The sequence below is a fragment of the Lepidochelys olivacea genome (genome assembly GCF_965140295.1).
Source record: "Lepidochelys olivacea isolate rLepOli2 genome assembly, chromosome: 1".
NCBI lineage: Eukaryota > Metazoa > Chordata > Testudines > Cheloniidae > Lepidochelys > Lepidochelys olivacea.
Window position 1 is genome coordinate 284,622,156 of NC_140411.1, and position 19,536 is coordinate 284,641,691.

The window sequence follows — 19,536 nt, forward strand, 5'->3', positions numbered from 1 at the left end:
GATGCATATCGTGGAAACTGCAGCAGACTTTATATATACACAGAGAATATGAACCAATACCTCCTCCCACCCCACTGTCCTGCTGGTAATAGCTTATCTAAAGTGATCATCAGGTGGGCCATTTCCAGCACAAATCCAGGTTTTCTCACCCTCCACCCCCCCCCCCCCCACACACACACAAATTCTGCACTGAAAGGCTCCGTATCGTGGTGTTTCTGTGTGACCTGACTGGAGCACTGAGCAGCTCCTATCGTGGTGTTTCAGTGGGTGGGTGTAACAGGGCTGTACTGCACCACGTGGTGTTCCTGTGGTGGGTGTATTAGGAGGACTGTAAGGCGCGACCCTGGCTCTGTGCAGGGGTGTTTGGGGGCTGTTTTGCAATGAGGGAGCGGGACCCATGACAGGGCTGGGGGACAGTCTGTGACTGCAGCGCTGTCTGAACCAGATCCTGCTGCTAGCCAAGGAGAGGCTGGAGCCCGCAGGGGGGCGATACCGACAGGGGAGGAGGAGCCGCAGCAGGGCTGGGGCCGCCTCTCATCCCGGGCTCCCTGGCAGCTCCTCGGCAGGTCCGACTCCTTCCTCCTGAAGCGACAGCGGGCCAGGGCGTCGCAGCGGGCGTGTGGGCGCGCGCGCGCGGCTCAGCCATGGCGGGCTCTGCGCTGCAGCAGGGCATGGTCTCTGTCGTGCTGCTGCTCTGCCTTTTCGTGGCGGTGCCCAGGCTGTTCGGGGGCGGAGGAGGAGCAGGCAGAGCCTTGCGGGGGGGCAAGGCTGGCCCCGGTCGCTACGGTCCCTATCCGCCCCCCACAGGTACAGACCGCCCCCTCCCGCCGGGCGCTGCGACTTGTCTCCGGAGGAGCCGCCGCCCGAGCCTCCCTTGTGTCCCGGCAGCAGCGGAGACTGGCGGCGCCACTTGTTGTTAAGCGTCCTCCTTAGGCCGGTGGGCCGGCTTTGGGTAACAGGCTGAACCCCCCCTCTCCCCCCCTTGTCCCCCTAGCTGGAGGAGAGGTGGTGGGAGAAAGGGTAACAGGCAGCGATTTCTCTTATGCTATTCCCCTCCCCCCGCGGGGGGTTAGCTTGGGGGTGTGAGAGATGGCGCAATCTGTGACCCTGGTCTCCAGTCAGGAGGGTTTGTGGAATGGGGTGAAGCCACAGCCTTTTTAGGCCATGTCTACCCAACACAATTATGTCGACTTATCTTATGTTGGCATACAGCCACAGATCGCTCCTGTGTTCTTGTGCAGGCTTGGCTCCTTGTGTTGGCGGTGTGGGTCCTCGACACCACCAGGAGCCCTTCTATCGCCAGTGTGGGGCATTGTGGGGTGGCTCCCGAAAGCATCTAGTAGTTGATGTAAGCAACTCCGTGTTTACACGGATGCTGACCTAATTACATTGACCCTGATTCTAGGCTGCTTGGGGAGGTGATGTGACTAAATTGGTGTAGTGAGGCACTTATGTCAGCTGAAGTCAAATGTAAGTGAAGACTTCCACAGCTAGGTGATGTAAGACCGCTTGTGTCAAGGCAACCCTATAGTGTAGACCAGGCTTTGGCCTTTGCCTCCCTCTTTGTAAACACTTATATGTGGCCAATAGTTGGAACTGCTTTGTGTTTTCATGTTTAGAGTTACACATCGGAGGCTAGCTTGAAAAGAGTTTTGTGACAATCAACTCTGAATAAGTCAAACTATCTAACTTCCTACACTCCCCCAGTGTTCTGGTGCATAAAATAAACATAACTATTTGCAGTCAACAGAATGAAGTGATTATAAAGGAATCACAAGATAGAGACATTGCTAAGACACACTTTGTTTCATTTAATAGAGAGGAGGTAACTGGGAGCATTTCCCCCTCTCCTAAAAGTGTAGATGATGCTCTGTTCTCAAAAACACACATTTTATTAGGCTAACGAGGTATTGCTTGTAACCAACTGGTGGTCTTAGTCTTATTTTTATTCCAAATAAATGGTAAAAACAGGATGCAGGGAAGTGTGAAAAAGCTGAGTGTTACAATCTCAATAAGGAAATCAAATAATGTTGATTGGTGGATAATATGCTAGTATTTACTTCTGCAAACAGGCATTGGGGGTGATGTTTGTTTAAAACTAATAATCTTCATCTGTGCTGAGATTGGAGCTGTTCACTAAATCCAAATCCTTGTCTGGTCTAAATTGGTATGGAACTGTGCTAATTTATGCCAGCCAAGGATTTGACCCTATATATCTAAAGGCAAGTGCTCCATTTTAATATTTGTAATTAATTAGATCAATTTAACTTCTTGAGACAGCCTTAGGATTTGATAAATTGAAGGCAGTTATAAACCAGAAGAAATAACAAGACTACTTCTGCTCCTGCTTTCCTGCCCTGTCAGTTTAGGACTTCAGTGCCCTGCCTGGTTTGAGCCAGACCCGCTAGCCTGCTGCAAACCCAGACCCAGGTCTGAACCATGTCCCCTAACAGCTGTAGGCTTAACTGAAAGCAGTTTACAGAAGTGTTCCTGTCCTTGACACTCAGACGCCCAACTCCCAGTGGGGCCCAAACCCTGAATAAATCTTATACAGGGTAAACTCATAAATTGTTTGCCCTCTAGAACACTGATAGAGAGATATGCACAGCTGTTTGCCCCCCAAGTAGGATTAATAGATGCAGTAGATCATAACCTTTATATAGACATGTTACATGGCGTATGTAGCATAGAATATATTCCAGTTATGTCATATATATGCATAAGCGTATTTCCATAAAGCCTTATGGGGGGCACTGTCACAGGGGTTTGCACTGAACTACAAGAGATCCCTTCTACATCTGAGTATGTTCCATGCCGATTACTGAAGATGAGTTCTCGGCTGCAGGGTGGATAAAAATCAATACTTTAAAAAATGGATTTTTAAAATTTAAATTACATTTAAAAAAAAACTATTCAAAATTAATTTGAGATTGACAACCTATGTTAAGACCTGAATTTATTATAATCTATTTAAAACCATTTAAATTAAATTAAATATTCAAGCAGCACATATTTGCTGGTAAAATTTAAAGAGTCATGTTGCTGAAATGTTGAAAGTCACTGGCTAAGCACCTGGAATCAGAGTTTGCTGGAGCGCTAAACTACCTTTTGATAGCAGTAGTCTCTTCAGGTGTAGAGAACACACTCCATTTCAGTTTATTCATGTATTTCATTTCACTGACTAATCCGTTCAAAACTGAGATACTGATTGGCAGCTGAAAAAGCGGGAAAGCTTGTTTTTCTCTTCCAATCTATGAATAAAATTGGGATGCGATGTACTAGTTTTAAAATCTTGAAGTACATGAAGACCAGAAACAATTGGAACTATAGCTAATACTTCCTTTTATTTAATAAATAAGTTAGTTTTAAATATAAAATATATCTTGATAAACTTTTTTTCTTGCCTATGCAGTGAATTTAAGATGGGTTGTATTTAACAAAAAACACAAAACCCCGCCATTTTCAAGTTATCTTTAATTCTAATTTTCCATCTACATGCAGCTGGAAAAACATCACACGCAACATATTAATCATTTAGTAAATAAGATGCCAGAGGCCATTTTTAACATAATAAAAATAAGAATCTGAATAAATGTCTTAAGCTATATAATTAAATAGATATAGCATTTCCTCCTTATTAGCAAAAAGTACCACCAAACTTAGAGTAAAGACTATATTTAATTAAAAATCAATATATTTACCAACCAATGAGATTCAACTTTTCATTAGAAGGACTAAAAAGTGCAAATGCAAAATGAGATTAAAATTCTTTATTTAAATAAAAATTTCCTGCTTGCTGATTTAAATCATGATCAAAATCAATGAGTTAAATCAATTCATCCTGTTTGACTGGAGGCCAGCATTTGGCCCACATTTCTGTGCATTACCTACTGGAGCCAGTGTTTTGGTATGGTAACACAGTAAAATAAACTCTTTAGCTGGCTGTGCAGTTCCCACATATTCAGTTCCCTGTGCCAATTCAGAAGATATCCAGACTCTGACTCATACGTTAGGTAAGACCCTTGCACATCTTGGATGTTTGGTCAGTAAATCATGCTGCCTGTTTTCCCATTGGTTATTTATGCAAAAGAAAGAAGACCGAAGAAAGTGCTTTAACTTGTCCATGTGTTTTCTCAAAGGTTGCAGAAGTCACAGGTTCTGTGACTTCTGCAGCGGCCAGTGTGGCTGACCCCAGGGTGGCTCAGGCAGCTGACTCCGGGACCAGCTGCTCAGTGGCTCTGGGGACAGCCACACCAGCAGTTGCTGGACCAGCTCTGCACCCAGCTGCTCAGGCAGCCCCGCAGCTCGGTGCACTGGCCGCTGCTGGAGTGGTGTTCCCCCTGAGCAGCAGCAGCCGGCCCCCCCCGCATCAGCGTCTCCCCCCTCCCCCGGCCCCCACCCATTTAGTCGTGGATATTTTTAGTAAAAGCCTTAGAAAGGTCACTGGCCATGAATTTTTGTTTATTGCCTATGACCTGTTCATGACTTTTACTAAAAATACCCATGACTAAATCGTAGCCTTCGTCATGAGGACTACACAAGATGATTGATTTAAACAAAGTTTAAGCGTGTAGAAATGTTTACATAAATGGCTTTAAAAAAAAAAAAGGAAATAAGAGATTAAAGTAACTTAAATGTTTTGAAAACGAACAAAACTGGAAATAGGTACAAATGGCTATGACTGAGCACAAGTTAAAGCAACAGAAAGTAAAGACTAACTATTAATGGGCAAAATAACGAGGTGAAGGAAAATATATATCTTAAAAATAATTATTGCATGCTATTTCTTCCATGTCACCTTACCCTTTTTGGTTTGTTAAGACTGTAAATTTTTGTCATTCATATGTTAGGAAAGAATCTAGTGACTTTTGGACACTATATTAAAAATACTGCGGCGCTATAAAAAGCAGGCTTTCTAATTTTGAGTACCAATCCCTTAATCAGAGCTATGCCAAAGGTTTGATAAGAACCTTAAACCCAAAATCTACCTGGGTTTGAGTTAATACAAAATGGCCTAATGACTTAACTGTTTTATTCAAACGTTGTTTGCTACCTGCCAATGTCATTTTAAACTCTTTAGCTTTGTCAGGATATCCATGAACTTGATTGAGGTAGCTGTTTGTGCTGTCTTGAGTTCTGTCTGCATTAGTTGGAGTAGCTCATGTGATATCTTAATATGGGTACCCGGCTCTACTTCATGTTCCAAGGAACAACAATTGGATATGTAAAACTTGCTCAAATTTCAGATGCTGCAAACTGATTAAATATGACAGAACTTGAAGGGTTGTTGAGAACCGCTCCACTGAAGAGCTGATATTAATCTCAACTATACTGCCAATTCATCATTAGAGGTCTGAATGTTTTTTGGTGAGGGCTTTGGCATTTTAAGATAATTCTAAAACCCCTAAGAATTATTCTCCCATTAGACATTGTATTCTAGATTTACAAAATATCATGATTTAGTCTCCCTGCATCTAAGTTCATGTTTTCACTTCTTGACTTACAATTTTTTTTTTTTATCAAAACCACTCCTCCACCTAGAGGAATCTATTTTAGTAATCTTTCTCCTTTGACTGTGACAAAATTGCAATGTCTATTTTTGTTTAAGGCTTGAATCCCACTTGTTGTACATTCACTGGACACGGCTATCTTGATGTAAGATAATACCAGGGAGTGTTTTTTTTCAAGTACAGTATCACCTTCTTGTGAAGTGGTGTTAAATGAAACAAGGCTCACATCTCTGGAAATTTTAAGGCACATTGTTCAATAGGCAGCAAAATATGGCCATAGGCTAGCAACTATTGGCAGAAGTAGTAAGCTTACTATGATTCACATGAGAACTGTCTATAATTATGTTCTTCGTTACTCTCACTAGAAATCCTCAGCTGTGTTGGTGTTCTGAAGGATATTAGAAGTTGTGACTGGGAGGTGCCACTTGAGCTAAGAATGCATTTGTTACTTATTTCTGGGGGAAGAATTACACTGTAGTCTGAAACTTCATGCTTCTTTTCATCTTAAGGGTATATATTGGTTAGCCATATAAAGGTTGCTAAAATTTCATTTTCCATTTTCTAGATCATATTGGTATGTGGGAGGCAGACTTTTCATGCTTCAATACAATTCTTGCTCTCCTCAATTCACATTTCAAAGACGCTAATTTTGAAACTTCAGACTCCTTGTTGATTCAGTTGTCAATAGGACATCTTAATAAGACACATGGAAAGCCTTTTTAGAAATAGAGTTAAGTGTTTGGAAAATGTGTACTGCATATGTGTAATACTATATATTTAACTGTACTGAGATATGACACTCCTACACGTGCGTAAGAGCATTCACAATGACACTGAACCTAGAGCTAAAACCTGTATTTTACATATGTTGATCTGGTTATTTCAGTGAATATCTCTTGCTTAGACAGGGAGACATTAAATTTCTGTTTCTAAAGATAGATAATACTGAAATCAAAGCTCTTTTTATGGAAAAATTAGTGAAAGTTTGATCCTAATAATAAAAATCAGTTCCAGTAGGTTTAAGTTCAATGCCAGATTGCTATTTGCATTTTCATTTTAATGTCAGTGTATTACTGGTTATATCTAACTTAACTGCAGTTTGCAATTACTTTGCCAAATTATTTCCATTGGTAAGAAAGAAATCGCCTAGTATCTTGTACTGTGTTTAATTTAGTAGCTTTGAAGAAAGAGTGTTTTACTTTGAGAATTTTTTAAAGATAACCTTTACTGTGCATATGTGAAAGGGTGGTCTAGTGTAGTCTTGTATGTGGTTGTTTTATAATAGCTTTCAGTTGACACAATATTAAAGAAATGGTGAATCTACAAGGAGGAAAATCTCAGAACAGTCTCATTTTGAAATTAACTACAAGGCTAAACTTTTTCTTTTAAAATATTTCATTTTGCAGGTGCCTCTGAGAGAGTTCATCAGTCTCATCTGAATTCAGGAGGTTCTGAAAGTAAAGCATACCAAAGCTTTCAGCAGATGAGGCATGTAAGGGAAAAGGACAGGAAGAGTGAGAGAACTAGAGGAAGTGGCAAAGACTTAGCTTTTACTCTCATGCCCTTGTATGCTATTGGTGTGGGGGTGTTTGCAGCATACAAATTCCTAAAGGTAAATATTAAATATAAATATCTTAACCATAGAAGTGAGAGATTGTGAAGACCTAACAGGTCATTTGTTCCTCCCCTGTGTCCATGCAGATTGTTCTTCAAAATACTCCTATTTTGGTTTTTGCCCAGTGTCGTTTCAAAGGTGAGCTGCAAAGTAAAAACTGTGCTGTTTACTGCTTTTTTTTTTTGTGTATGGAGACTTTCTAACTCTTCATTTTTCCTCTTGTCTTTTACATTTAAAATCTAAGATCCTAACTTCCCTCTCTGGGTCTTGGGCAAGACTTTGGAGATACAGCCTCATATAATAGTACTATTCATAATCTAAGCAGCAGCTCAAACTCTCTCTCTCTCTCTTCCCACATAGAAATGTGTCCCCCTGCAGATTCTCTTTGCTTCCCTGCAGAAAAATGGTTTCTGTGGTGAAGCAAAGAGAAGCTGTACCAGTGCTCACGTCCTGGCAGTGCAGATGCATTTGTCCAGGCACCTGGAGCAGCTGGGGGATAGGTAAGTCTCACTGCTGGAGAGAAAGGGGCTGGAGGTGTCTGGAGGTGCCCTGGCTGCACAAGGACATTAGTCCCAGCTGGGCAGGGGATGGGGGAGGAGGACGACATGGAGATGAAGTTCCCCCTCCCCCACATGGAGCAACTAGGGTTGGGTCAGATCAACCCCCCAGAAACCTCCCCCCAGCTGCAGGAAGCTCTGAATGGCGGAGGGGTGTGGGTGCAGAGGGTGAGGCTCAGTGTTTGGGAGTTCTGCATGTGGGAGAGTGAGGCTCAGTGAGGGGTTTGGGTATGTGGGGTGAGTCTAGATGCATGGGGGTTGGTCAGACGGGGAGCAGCTCCCCGTACAGTGACCCATCCCCCCATTTCTTAGCCCCACTGTTCCTCCTCCGCGAGGAAAGGGGTCACTGTATGGGGAGCTGTTCCCCCTGTCTACCCAACCTTTGTGCATCTGGACCAGTCCCAGCTCCCCTGCCCCCTCCGGAATTCCCACCCTGCCAAGCCTCACCCCTTGCATCAGGAGCCCCCCACCCTCAGACTTCCCTGCATCCAGAGCCCTCCACCCCCTCAAACCTCAACCACTGCCCCAGCATCCGGACCCCCCAGCACTGAGCCCTAACCATCTTCACCTAGACTCCCCTGCACCCAGAACCCCACAACGAGTCCCTGTGCATACAGATCCCCCTTGCACCTGGATTTCCCACAGAGCTGCCTGCATCTAAATTGTAGCACACAGAACCCTGGTACTCTTGAGGGAATGCTGAACCTAAAATTAAAAATTCTGTGCCTAAAAACTTTAATTTCTGCAAAATGCTGCCTATTTTATTTGTCAAAATAACACAGTAACACAATGGAGGATAGCTCAGTGGTTTGAGCTTTGGCCTGCTAAACCCAGGGTTGTGAGTTCAATCCCTGAGGGGGCCATTTAGGGATCTGGGGCAAAAATTGGGGATTGGTCCTGCTTTCAGCAGGGGGTTGGACTAGATGACCTCCTGAGGTCTCTTCCAACCCTGATATTCTATGATTCTATGAACCACACCATTTTCAGTTATTTAGGTAATTTATTTCAAAATACTTTTCAGCAAATAATTGAAAATGGTGTGGTGGTGGTGGTCTGACAGACAAAATAGGTAGAATTTTTAATTTTTTTTCTGTAAAATTCTCTCAGGAGTAAATCTATCTGCCTTGTCTTAGAACATGCCAGCAGGGTCTAAAGGTACCTAATTCATGTCACTAGGTACCTTCTAGAGCATGCTAGGAGCACTGTATAGACACGCCCTGAAATCTTTAGCGGTAAGAAAAGTCTAGACTTTTTTCCTCCCATCAGTTATGCAGCAACAATGGGGAATTTTGTTTAAAAAATAGAACACCATATGTATTTTTAGTGCCAAAAGAGAGGTGGTAATCCAGTTTTCTAGTGTAGTGAGGACCTGATATTTATTTGCATTGTGGTAGCTACTAAGATCTCTAGTCCTAGAACTGGAGAAAACCATTCTGGGCACTATACAAACACATAATAAAATGACAGTCGCTTTTCTGAAGTGATTACAGTCTAAATGAGACCAGAGACTACAGGTGAGTACAACAAACAAGGAGCATAAGGTAATAAGTCAAAACTGGTCAGCATGAAAAGTAGTTGTCACATTTAACAGCAGTCAGCAGCTGGTGTAAGTTTCTTTTATGGACATCGTGAGAGAAGAGAGTTTTAAGGAGGCTGATCAGTTGGCCTTGTGGGTGTTTATCGGGAACCTCCTCCCATGCATGAGAAGCAATATGGGAGAGAGCGTGAAGGTGCTTGTTTGTAACACATTTGTTAAATTTACAAAGGTTGGTGTCATTATCAAAGCGGATGCTGCTGAAGTTGACATCTTCATGTGCATAGGAGATAATGGAGGACAGGCCTCGAAGGTACTTCTGGGGAATTCTGTGCCACTGCACATGTGGAGAATTCATGTCCCTCACAGATTTTTTTTTTTTTTTTTTCTCTGCAGAAAATAGAATTCTGCTGGAGAGGTGCTGTGGTTACACATTTTACCCACCAGGGGCTGCTGTGATGCCAGAACAGAGGGCAGCTGACTCAGGCTGGAGCAGCCAGCTGCAGATAGGGAGGAGGGGAGAGACTGCATTCCTCACAGTGCCCTGCCAACAGGGCCAGGTGAGGAGACTCAGGATATGGAGGGATGGACAGAGCAGGGCACACAGGGCTGCTGGGGATCACATAGACTGGGGTTCAGAAGGGTGTGGGGGACAGACTGGGGTGGGGGCACAGGAGCTACTGGGGTGACAGCATTGAGCTAGGGGCTGACTAGGACTGGAGGTGCAGGGTGATGAGGGGAACCCCAGGGGACATGGGGGTGCAGGGTGATGGGGCAGGCAAGGCGTATGGGCGGGTGGCTGAGTGAGGGAGGTGTTGTAGGACCCCAGGGGGCATGGGAGGGTGGCTGAGTGAGGGTGAGAGGCTAGGGTCAGTGTGGGGATGCTTCCGAACTGCCTAACAATCCACCCCCCTCAAAACAAACAAACAAACCCTGTTCCATACTCTCCCACCCACACCCAACAACCCTCCAGGTTCACTCCCAGGCTCCTTTCCAGCAATTATTACAGACATACTTGCTGTATTACCAAAATAATTGACATAAGCATGATTATATTGTGTTATTTTGACAAAATATGCAGAATTTTTTGGCATAGAATTCCTGCAGAAGTATCACGGAGGGCCTTAAAAGAAAAGATGAGTAGCGTGTTTGCTGTGAGGAGAAGGAGGAATGCAAAGGGGGCTGACCTACTCAAAGTGGTGAGCCATGAAAACTATTTTTGCAGCGATATAAGCAGGGCAGACTGCATTTCTCAAAGCTGGAGAAGAAAAGGTAGTGGTAATTGAGATTCAGGATGAGGGCCTGTGCTACAAGAGGCTTAACTGTATGGTTGGAGAGAAAAGGTCATTGCTAGAGGTTGCTTATCCAGTATTAAAAGCAAAACCTCCCCCCTTTGCCTTTTAAATGCCCCAGATATTATATTATATATATATATTTTTGTTTTCCTTGATAAGATCTTTCAGGCCCTGGAATTTTTCCCAAGAAAAATAGCGGAAGCCCTAGATATAGATAGGGCTTCCACCACTTTTCTTGGGGGAGAATTCCAGGGCCCGAAAGACCTTATCAAGAAAATTTTCCTGACATTCAGCATAACTTTTTTTTTTTTTTTTTTTTAAATAAAGGTATCATTCCCATTGAGATTTCTCCCTACCACCCTGTATGCTGGCATTCCTCAGCATTCTTGGTGTTTATAGTCTTCACATACTTGGAGATTTATTAACCTACTGTTGTTGAGGCAGTTAGCATACATTGATCAGAAATGGAGTCTTAATTGTCTTGCATAATTATATGGTCTAGGAGGTTAAATTTCTGAAGATTTTTGTGGTTAAATGTAAATTGAAGGTGTTAATGTGTCTGCTAAAACAAATTCCCCTTAATAAATTTGAGACCAATTTGTGTATTTGCACAATTGAATAGCCGTATAGCAATTTTCATGCATTGTTCATACAGTGACTTGAGAAATTCTGTAAACGGTTTTGACAAAAATGTGGCACCTAGTTTAAGGTAGCAGTGTAAATCAGTGTTTTTTTTTCTATGTGCTTACAGTGACACATTTGAGGTAGAAGTCAAAATATTTTGGATCGATGAACATATGTAAGATCTTGAACGTAGTTTTATACACGCATCTTTGTTATCCTTGGCTTGTTTTCTGGCAGCTTCTGAAATAAATTGCCTGATTCTGAAGTGAGTACTTCTGGTGAGATAATCTGAAACAAATAAAATTATTTTGTTTCATATAATGCATCTGCTGAAAGCAACAGGACACCTACTACACTAGCAAAACTAGAGTGATTTGGACAAACGTTTTATGGATATTATTTCACAAATGTTAAAATGTTCCTTTAGCAAAAAGCTTTGGATAGTTTCAGTGAGAGCTTTGCTGCATTTGAGGAGTGGGGGGATCAAGGGTGAATGAAAATATCACAAAGTAAACAGTAGCTGAGACTTTTAATAGATTTAGATGCTTAAATAAGGTTTCTATCTTCTAAAACATATATTAAGCTATTATGTTGGGTTAAGTGTAACTTCACTTTTTTTTAGATGAAATCTCAAGAAGGAAGTTCTTCCAAGAAACAGAAAAATACAGAAGATAAGGCAAAAGAAACAGGCAAGGCATCAGTTCAGAACCTGCATAATTGCAAAATGCATAGTTTTCCTTCTAAAATAAAACCATATGCATTCATTGATATGTTGCAGAACAAAACCCAATCCCTTAGTTTATTAAAATGCTTTGAAGAACATTAGCAAGACTGTTAATTTAAAATTAGGTGCTTGGGTATGTGATAGGCATAGAGCAGTGCTCAGTAGTGGCATACTTACAGTCAGAGAAATGTGGGTCTGGAAGGGACTCGGAGCAGCTTTCTAGCCCACCCACTGTGCTGAGGCAGCACCAAGCATACCAAGATCATACCTGACAGGTGTTTGTCCAACCTGTTCCTAAAAGCCTCCAATGGTAGGGATTTCGCAACCTTCTTTGGAAGCCTAGTCCAGAGCTTACCTATTGTTTTAGTGAGTGTTTTTCTTAATATCCACCCTAAATCTCCGTTGCTGCAGATTAAACAATTGACTTCTTGTCCTGCCTTGAGTGTACATGGAGAACAATTCATCACTGTCGTCTTTCTTTATAACAGCCCTTAACATATTTGAAGACTGAAGTCCTCCCTCAGCTTTCTTTTCTCAAGACTAAATATGTCCCATTGTTTTACCTTTCCTGATAGTTCAGGTTTTCTAAACTTCTTATCCTTTTTGTTGCTTTCCCCAGGACTCTCTAGCTTGTCCACATATTTCTTAAAGTGTGGTGCCCAAAATTGGACACACAACTTTAGCTGAGGCCTACCATTGCTAACTAGAGTGGGACAATTACCTCCTGTGTTGCATACAACCCTTCTTAATACGTCCCAGAATGACATTTGAGTTTCTTGAAACTGATTCACATTGTTGGCTCATTTTCAATTTATGATCCACTATAACACCCTCATCCTTTTCTGCAATACTACTGCCTAGCAAGTTATTTCCCAATTTGTGTTCACACATTTGATTTTTTTCCTTCCAAAGTGCAGTACTTTGCTTTTGTCTTTATTGAATTTCATCTTGTTGATTTCCAGACCAGTTCTTCAGTTTTGTTTTTAATTCTAATCCTGTCCTTCAAAGTGTTTGAAACCCCTCCCAGCTTGATGTCCTCCTTAGACTTTACGAGCATATTCTCCACTTCATTCCAAGTGAACTGTTGATAACTACTATTTGAGAATGGTCTTTCAACCAGCTGTGCATCTACCCTATAGTAACTTCTTCTAGACTACATTTCCCTAGTTTGCTTAATAGACTGTCATGTGGGACTGTGTCAAAAGCTTTACTAACATCAAGATCTATCACACATGCTACTTCCACCCCAGCCAGTGGGCCAGTAACCCTATCGAAGAAGGAGCCTGTCAGGATTTATTTTTGATGAATCCATGTGGACTATTACATGAAACCCTATTATCCTGTAGGCACTTACAAACTGATTGATTGTTTTAATAACTTGTTCCAGTATTTTTACAAGTATCAAAGTTAGGCTGACTGGTCTCTAATTAGCTGAGTCCTTTGTTCGCCTTTTTAAAGATATGTACTATGTTTGCTGTTTTCCAGGCTTCTGGGACCGTGCCCGTCCTCCGTGAATTTTTGAAGATAATTCCCAATGATTCTGAGATTGCTATGTCTAATTCCTTCAGTTCCTTAGGGTAAACTTTGTCAGGCCCTGCCATCTTGAATGCATCTAATTTATCTAAATATTCTCTAACTTGTTCCTTCCCTCTTATTGTTAATATTGTGTTAACCTTTTTATGGAAGACTTAAGCAAAACAGGCATTAAACACCTCAGCCTTCTTGATGTCACGTGTTCTTAGTTCTACTTCTCCAGCTAAGCTGTGGTCCAGTACTTTCTCTTCCTCCTAATGTATTTCTAGAACCTCTTCATATTGCCTTTTGTTTCTTGCTAGACGTAACACATTTTTGTCTTAGGCGTTCTGATTTTTGTCTCTACATGCTTGTGCTGTTCTTGTCTGTCCATCCTTAGCAATTTGTCTGTTTCTACATTTATAGAATTCTTTTTTTCATTTTTCAGGTAAAGGAGCTATTTGTGAGCCTTTGGTTTCAAAATGCTAAGGGCATGACTTTTGTTTATTGGTTGGCTTGTTCTTTTTGGCAATGAGGACACAATATACATTTAGAATAACTTGCTGTAACAGGACATTCTTGGTTGATAAATGCAAAGTAATGCACACTGGAAAACCTAATCCCAATTGTACATACAAGACAATGGGATCTAAATTCGCTATTACCACTTAAGAGATCTTGGAGTCATTATGGATAGTTCTGTGAAAACGTCCACTCAATGCACAGTCGCATTCCAAAAAGTGAACCGAACGTTAGGAATAATTAGGAAAAGGATAGAAGATAAGATAGTAAATTAGATGCCATTATATAAATCCATGGTATGCCCATACCTTGAATACTATGTCTCGTTCTGGTCACCCCATCTCAAAGATCTATTAGAATTGGAAAAAGTACAGAGAAGGGCAACAAAAATGATTAGGGGTATAGAACAGCTTCCATATGAGGAGAGTTTAATAAGACTGTGACTCCTCAGTTTTGAAAAGAGGAGATGATGATGATGAAGGGGGAATATGATTGTGACTGGTGTGGAGAAAGTAAATAAGTGGTATTTACTCCTTCACATAACACTAGAACCAGGGGGTAACCCAATGAAATTAATAGGCAGTAGGTTTAAAACAAACAAATGGAAGTACTTCTTCACGCAGTGCACAGCCAACCTGTGCAACTCATTGCCAGGGGATGTTGTGAAGGCTAAAAGTATAACTCAGTTCAAAAATGAGATCAATAAGTTCATGGAGGATATTATAATACTATTATAATACCCATCAGTGGGTATTAGCCAAGATGGTCAGGGATGCAATCCTGTGCTCTAGGGGGTGTCCCTGGCCTCTGACTATGAGATGCTGGGAGTGGACGTCAGGGGATGAATCACTTGATAATTGCCCCATTTTGTTCATTCCCTCTGAAGCACCTGACATTGGCCACTGTTGGAAGACAGGATACGGGTCTAGATGGACCATTGGTCTGATCCAGGATGGCCATTATTATGGTTCAGGGGTGTGCAAACTCTTTGGCCCAAGGGCCACATCTGGGTATGGAAATTGTGTGGCAGGCCATGATTGCTCACGAAATTGGGGGTTAGGGTGAGGGCTCCGGCTGGGGGTGCAGGCTCTGGGGTGGGGCCAGAAATGGTGAGTTTAGGGTACAGGAGGGAGCTCTGGCTGGGGATGTGGGCTCTGGGATGGGGTTGCGGGTGCAAGAGAGTTCTCTGGGCTGGGACCCCGCTCTGTCTTCCACATTAAGAAGTGGCTAGGCGGCTCTGTGCGCTGCCCTGTCCGCAGGCACCACCCCTGCAGCTCCCATTGGTCACGTAGGAGCCGGAGGGGGGACATGCTGCTGCTTTTGGGAGCCATGACGCATGCGGAGTGGGGCAAGCCCATGACCCTGCTCCCTAGCGGGAGCTCGAGGGCCAGATTAAAACATCTGAAGGGCTGGATGTGGCCCCCAGGCCATAGTTTGCCCACCCGTTATGGTTGGTTGAATATTCTCCAATAAAGTAATTTTGAGAGTGGGAGTTTGGCAGTTTAAGTAGATTACAATCTGTTTTCTTGGGTCTTGCACTCTAGAGCAGAAGATCAATGTGTACTAATGTCATTTTTTAGAGTAGGTCAGACTGGGCATGTCATGATTTTTAACTATACTATAAAGTTTAACAGCTTTATAGAAGAGATGTAGTAAGGAGTAATGGAGTAATCCATTACCACTGCATATTAATAAAGGATTGTTCCCCACAACACACTTTCTAGTGTCTTTTTGAGCCTAGTCTAAATGCCAAGTAATGTGGTTTCTGTTACGTCCTTTGGGGAACCTGCAAGAGAGCTTAATATTTACTCTCAGGATGTTTTGCCTTTGTAGTCATGATTTCCCCTTTATTGCTCCTAGTTACGTTGCTTTTTATTTACTACCCTAACCAACTCCTGTGCCTTTGCTGGTGTTTACATCCTTCAAATCCCTATAACTTATTAGGGTGTCCTCCCCATCATGCTTAGAAAAATAATTGTGTGTATAGTTTTTCTTTTTCATTCGTCAATTTTTTCCCGCATTTGTCTGATAACTGGAGTTACTTTTTCTGAACTCAGTTCCTCCTTTTTTTAGTAAGATAGTGCCAAGAGCTGAGCAACTTTTACACACAGTCACTCCAAAGTTTTACAGAGACGGGGTTACTTTATTTCTTTGATATATACCCAACCAGAAATATAATTGGTTTTTATTTCTTTGCTGCCATTTTGCAGTGCGAACACATGTCTAATACACTCTTTTCTTTTAGAACATCAGCTTTTGGAACTGGAGCAGCATCTAGCACAGACAGAGAAAATTTTAAATTCTTTATTGACTCAGTTAGACCCACTGTCAAACTGGTGAGTAATTCCAGGATAAGGAATACAGGTTATGCCTTAAATAAAGTTATACTAATTGACTTCTAACTTTTTTAGGGAGTTACAAACATCTCAAGATTATCTTATTTATGAGGTACTGAGAAACCTTGTTTGTAATGTAGCATTTGTATAATGCTGTACAGACAGTAGCCAACTCTTCAGATTTAAACAGGCATTCCTACAGACAGCTCCCTTTTTGACATACAGATGTAAGCTGCATAGTAATGGGATGATAATACTGCAAAGTGGTATTTTCATGTCTTGCCACATTCAAAACATCCATATAAAACACGTTCACCAATTTTGCTTCAGTTCTTTAGAAACAATATTATCTTAAGTACTAAGTAAAATTCCTGGTTTCTTAAATGATTTTTATTAAAGATTGTCTTCAAAATTATGGAAAGCCCAGTTGTAGAAAAACTGATCTTAATTGAAACTTAATACCGATTCTGAGGAAGGAGAAGTAAGTATAGTTTAGTGAAATCTCTTCTAAATACAAAGTAAACCTAAATAGCATTTGAAATTCTTTGCTGGGGATTGGATGGCTCATGACTTAACATAATATGGAGTTTCTTCCCCTTCCAGATCATGGGTAGTGACCAAAAGTAACTACCATTTGATAGCAACCATATTTGGCCTTTATTAACTTAACTTATTTGGTTTAGGTGGCTATGAATGTATATCATAGGGAATTATCATAATTTCTGATCCATTGGTAGTTTCAGTAGAAAATAAGTAGCTCATGTTAGTTATTCCCTATACCTCTAGAAAAGTACCTCCCCTGAAGTAGGGTTGAGGCACACTAATTGGGAGTGTTGTACATCAGCAATCAAGAGTCCCTATCTGCATGTGAACTGAGTACTGGGTGTTGATTTGACATCTTTCATGAGAACTACATTATTCAATTAAAGCAAATGTATTACCTCAGTGCTGTTCTTGAACTTAACTTTCAATACATTATTAAATTTAACAGGTACTGCATGTGTTGAAACTTATTAAATCCAGAAAATTAAATGACAAACTTGCAATTGGCTAATACTCTAACGGCAATCTCTTCAAAACAAAACATCTTGATAAAACACTCTTATCGAAGCTGTAATGTTCCCCTTCTGAGGTCTTTAGACAAGTTGTCTAGAATAGCTTTCATCGTTAATTTCATGTTTCAGTGGGCACTTAATCTGGAACACCCATCATAAAAATTCAGTAATGAAATCAGCCAGTAGCTATATTTCAGTTTTGCTTTTTTCTCCCTCAATCTTCAGAGGAAATGTAATGATGGTTGCCAACAAGTTTTCAAACTGTTTAGTCACTCCAACCATGGTAGTAGTAATTCACCTGGAAAAAATAGTTCGATCTATTCTGGAGTCAGAATAATATTTTCAATGCAATTTTGACAAGTATTCATTTCCAGTTGTAGCTCAGGTGAACCTTCAGCTTCTTGTGTCTTTCTTCATTTCAGTGTTAATGCTTTGGCTTGTGAACAGAAAGATGAAATAATGACACAGCTCCAGTCCATTAGACAGCTGATGAAGGAAAGTGGATTGGATAAATCAGAAATGAAACTAAAAGGTACTTCTAGTTTTCAGTCAATGTTGTAGATCAGGGATCTTAAACTCAAATTACGAGGAGGGCCACATGAAGACTAATACATTGACCTGTGGGCCGCATCACTGACACTGCCCGCTACCCCTTCCCCAAATCCCTGCCCCGCCTCTTATCCGCCTCCTCTCCTGAGCACACAGCTCCCCGCTCCCGCCGCCCCTCCTGGAAACCGCTAAGTGCTGCCAAACAGCACTTTGTTTGGCGGCTGGAAGAGCCTGGAGGTAGGTAGAGGAGCAGGGATGAGGCGCATTGGAGAGGCGGCGGGGGAGGGGAGCTTGGTAGCCGCAGGAAATAACTGGGAGGGGATACGGAGAACTTGGCGGGCCACAGCTAATAGCTCTGCGGACTGCGTGTTTGAGACCCCTGTTGTAGATCCTTATTACAGTAAAATCAGTGTTTAGCTTACTTAAGTTGTAAATAATTGAATGTTCAGTTCATACATCTTGGATGCAATATGGTTCTTACTTTCCATACTGGTGAATATTATCAGACAGTATTTTAAAATCTTATTTTTTGCCACTTGTTGTAGTCTATAAAAGTAGCAGCTCACTTCTTACCTGTGGGGTACCTAGTTACAAATTGAGATGTTGGATCTTTAGAGGTGGGAACACAGTTCAATCCTACCAGGATACACTGCTGCATTTAGAGCCAGAAGTCCTCTGCTGCTTTATTAGTGAGACTGGAATTGTCTGACTGCATCATGAGTTCTCAGCCTCAATAGGTCTCTAATGCATTAGTCAGACTTTTTGGAGGAATTCAAACTGAAACGTCTAAGAATGACTTCTGAAACTGAAAACTCTATCACTAATCTTAAATCTCCATTTTCTTGTTTTGTAAACTAAGATGTTAATCACACGTGTAATGAGAAACTTGAAGATCTCATTCAGTCGTTTGGCAGACACACTCAGGAAAAAGCAGATGACAAAGAAGATCATAGTATTGAAGATGTGCTTGAAGATACTGATGGTTGTTACAGAAAGGAAGAGTATGAACTGTGTGATGATGAATTCACACTTAGTCAGCTGATTGAGCCAAAGGTGATAGAAGTTCAAGAAATAATAAATAGAGAGATACTGGAACCAGAAGAGACTGAATTAAGGAGGCGTAATAGATATGAATTAAATATGCTTATATAAAATGTTCAAAATTAAAGAATTGTTGCACATAACGTATGCACTTTTAAAATATTCTGTCACTGCTATATGCTTTAGAGGTGAAATCCTGCCCCACTGAAGTCAATGGGAGTTCTGCAGTTGACTTCAGTGGGTGGCAGGCTTTCACAGAGAATGTTTACACATATATTTCTGTTCATTTTTCCTATAGAAAATATATCTGTACTATCTGTATATAATACACTGAAATTACACATGGTGCTTCACTAAAGCATCAGGGTTTCTTAATACAATATTTGTTTTCATACTCTAATTAAAACTAAGAGGAATAGATATAACTCATAGTGATTATTTTAAATATAGAAATCGTAGAGTAATTTACAGGTCTTTTTCTGGAGTTTCACATGCAAACTGAAGGAAGTATACTGCCTGGGAGATTCTGCATGCCCACTAAAAATGGCTCTCCTGTAGAATTCCTGGGCTTCCCTGCAGAAAATGGCAGGGAAGCAAAGGGAAGCCACGCTGGAGGAGGGAGGTGGGGTGACCATGGCTGCAGTTTTTTGGGGGGGATTGCC

General features: G+C 41.5%; 1 protein-coding gene across 1 annotated transcript; it reads left to right on the top strand.

Moving 5' to 3' along the window:
- The first annotated feature begins 555 nt into the window (after nt 1-555).
- On the top strand, nt 556-19,278 carry CCDC107 (coiled-coil domain containing 107). Its single transcript, XM_084630156.1, has 6 exons — nt 556-807; nt 6,917-7,122; nt 11,758-11,824; nt 16,139-16,229; nt 17,707-17,816; nt 18,693-19,278. Exons 1-6 carry the CDS (start codon nt 645-647, stop codon nt 18,983-18,985), a joined length of 930 nt encoding a protein of 309 aa, XP_084486282.1. The 5' UTR covers nt 556-644; the 3' UTR covers nt 18,986-19,278.
- Nucleotides 19,279-19,536: the final 258 nt, after the last annotated feature.

What these genes read in the sequence shown, in the direction of transcription:
- CCDC107 (XM_084630156.1), top strand. Translation starts at nt 645, where the DNA reads ATGGCGGGCTCTGCGCTGCAGCAGGGCATGGTCTCTGTCGTGCTGCTG. An exon ending in CAGCATACAAATTCCTAAAG is followed by an intron (nt 7,123 to 11,757) that starts GTAAATATTAAA and finishes ACTTTTTTTTAG; the next exon opens with ATGAAATCTCAAGAAGGAAG. An exon ending in AGATAAGGCAAAAGAAACAG is followed by an intron (nt 11,825 to 16,138) that starts GCAAGGCATCAG and finishes CTTTTCTTTTAG; the next exon opens with AACATCAGCTTTTGGAACTG.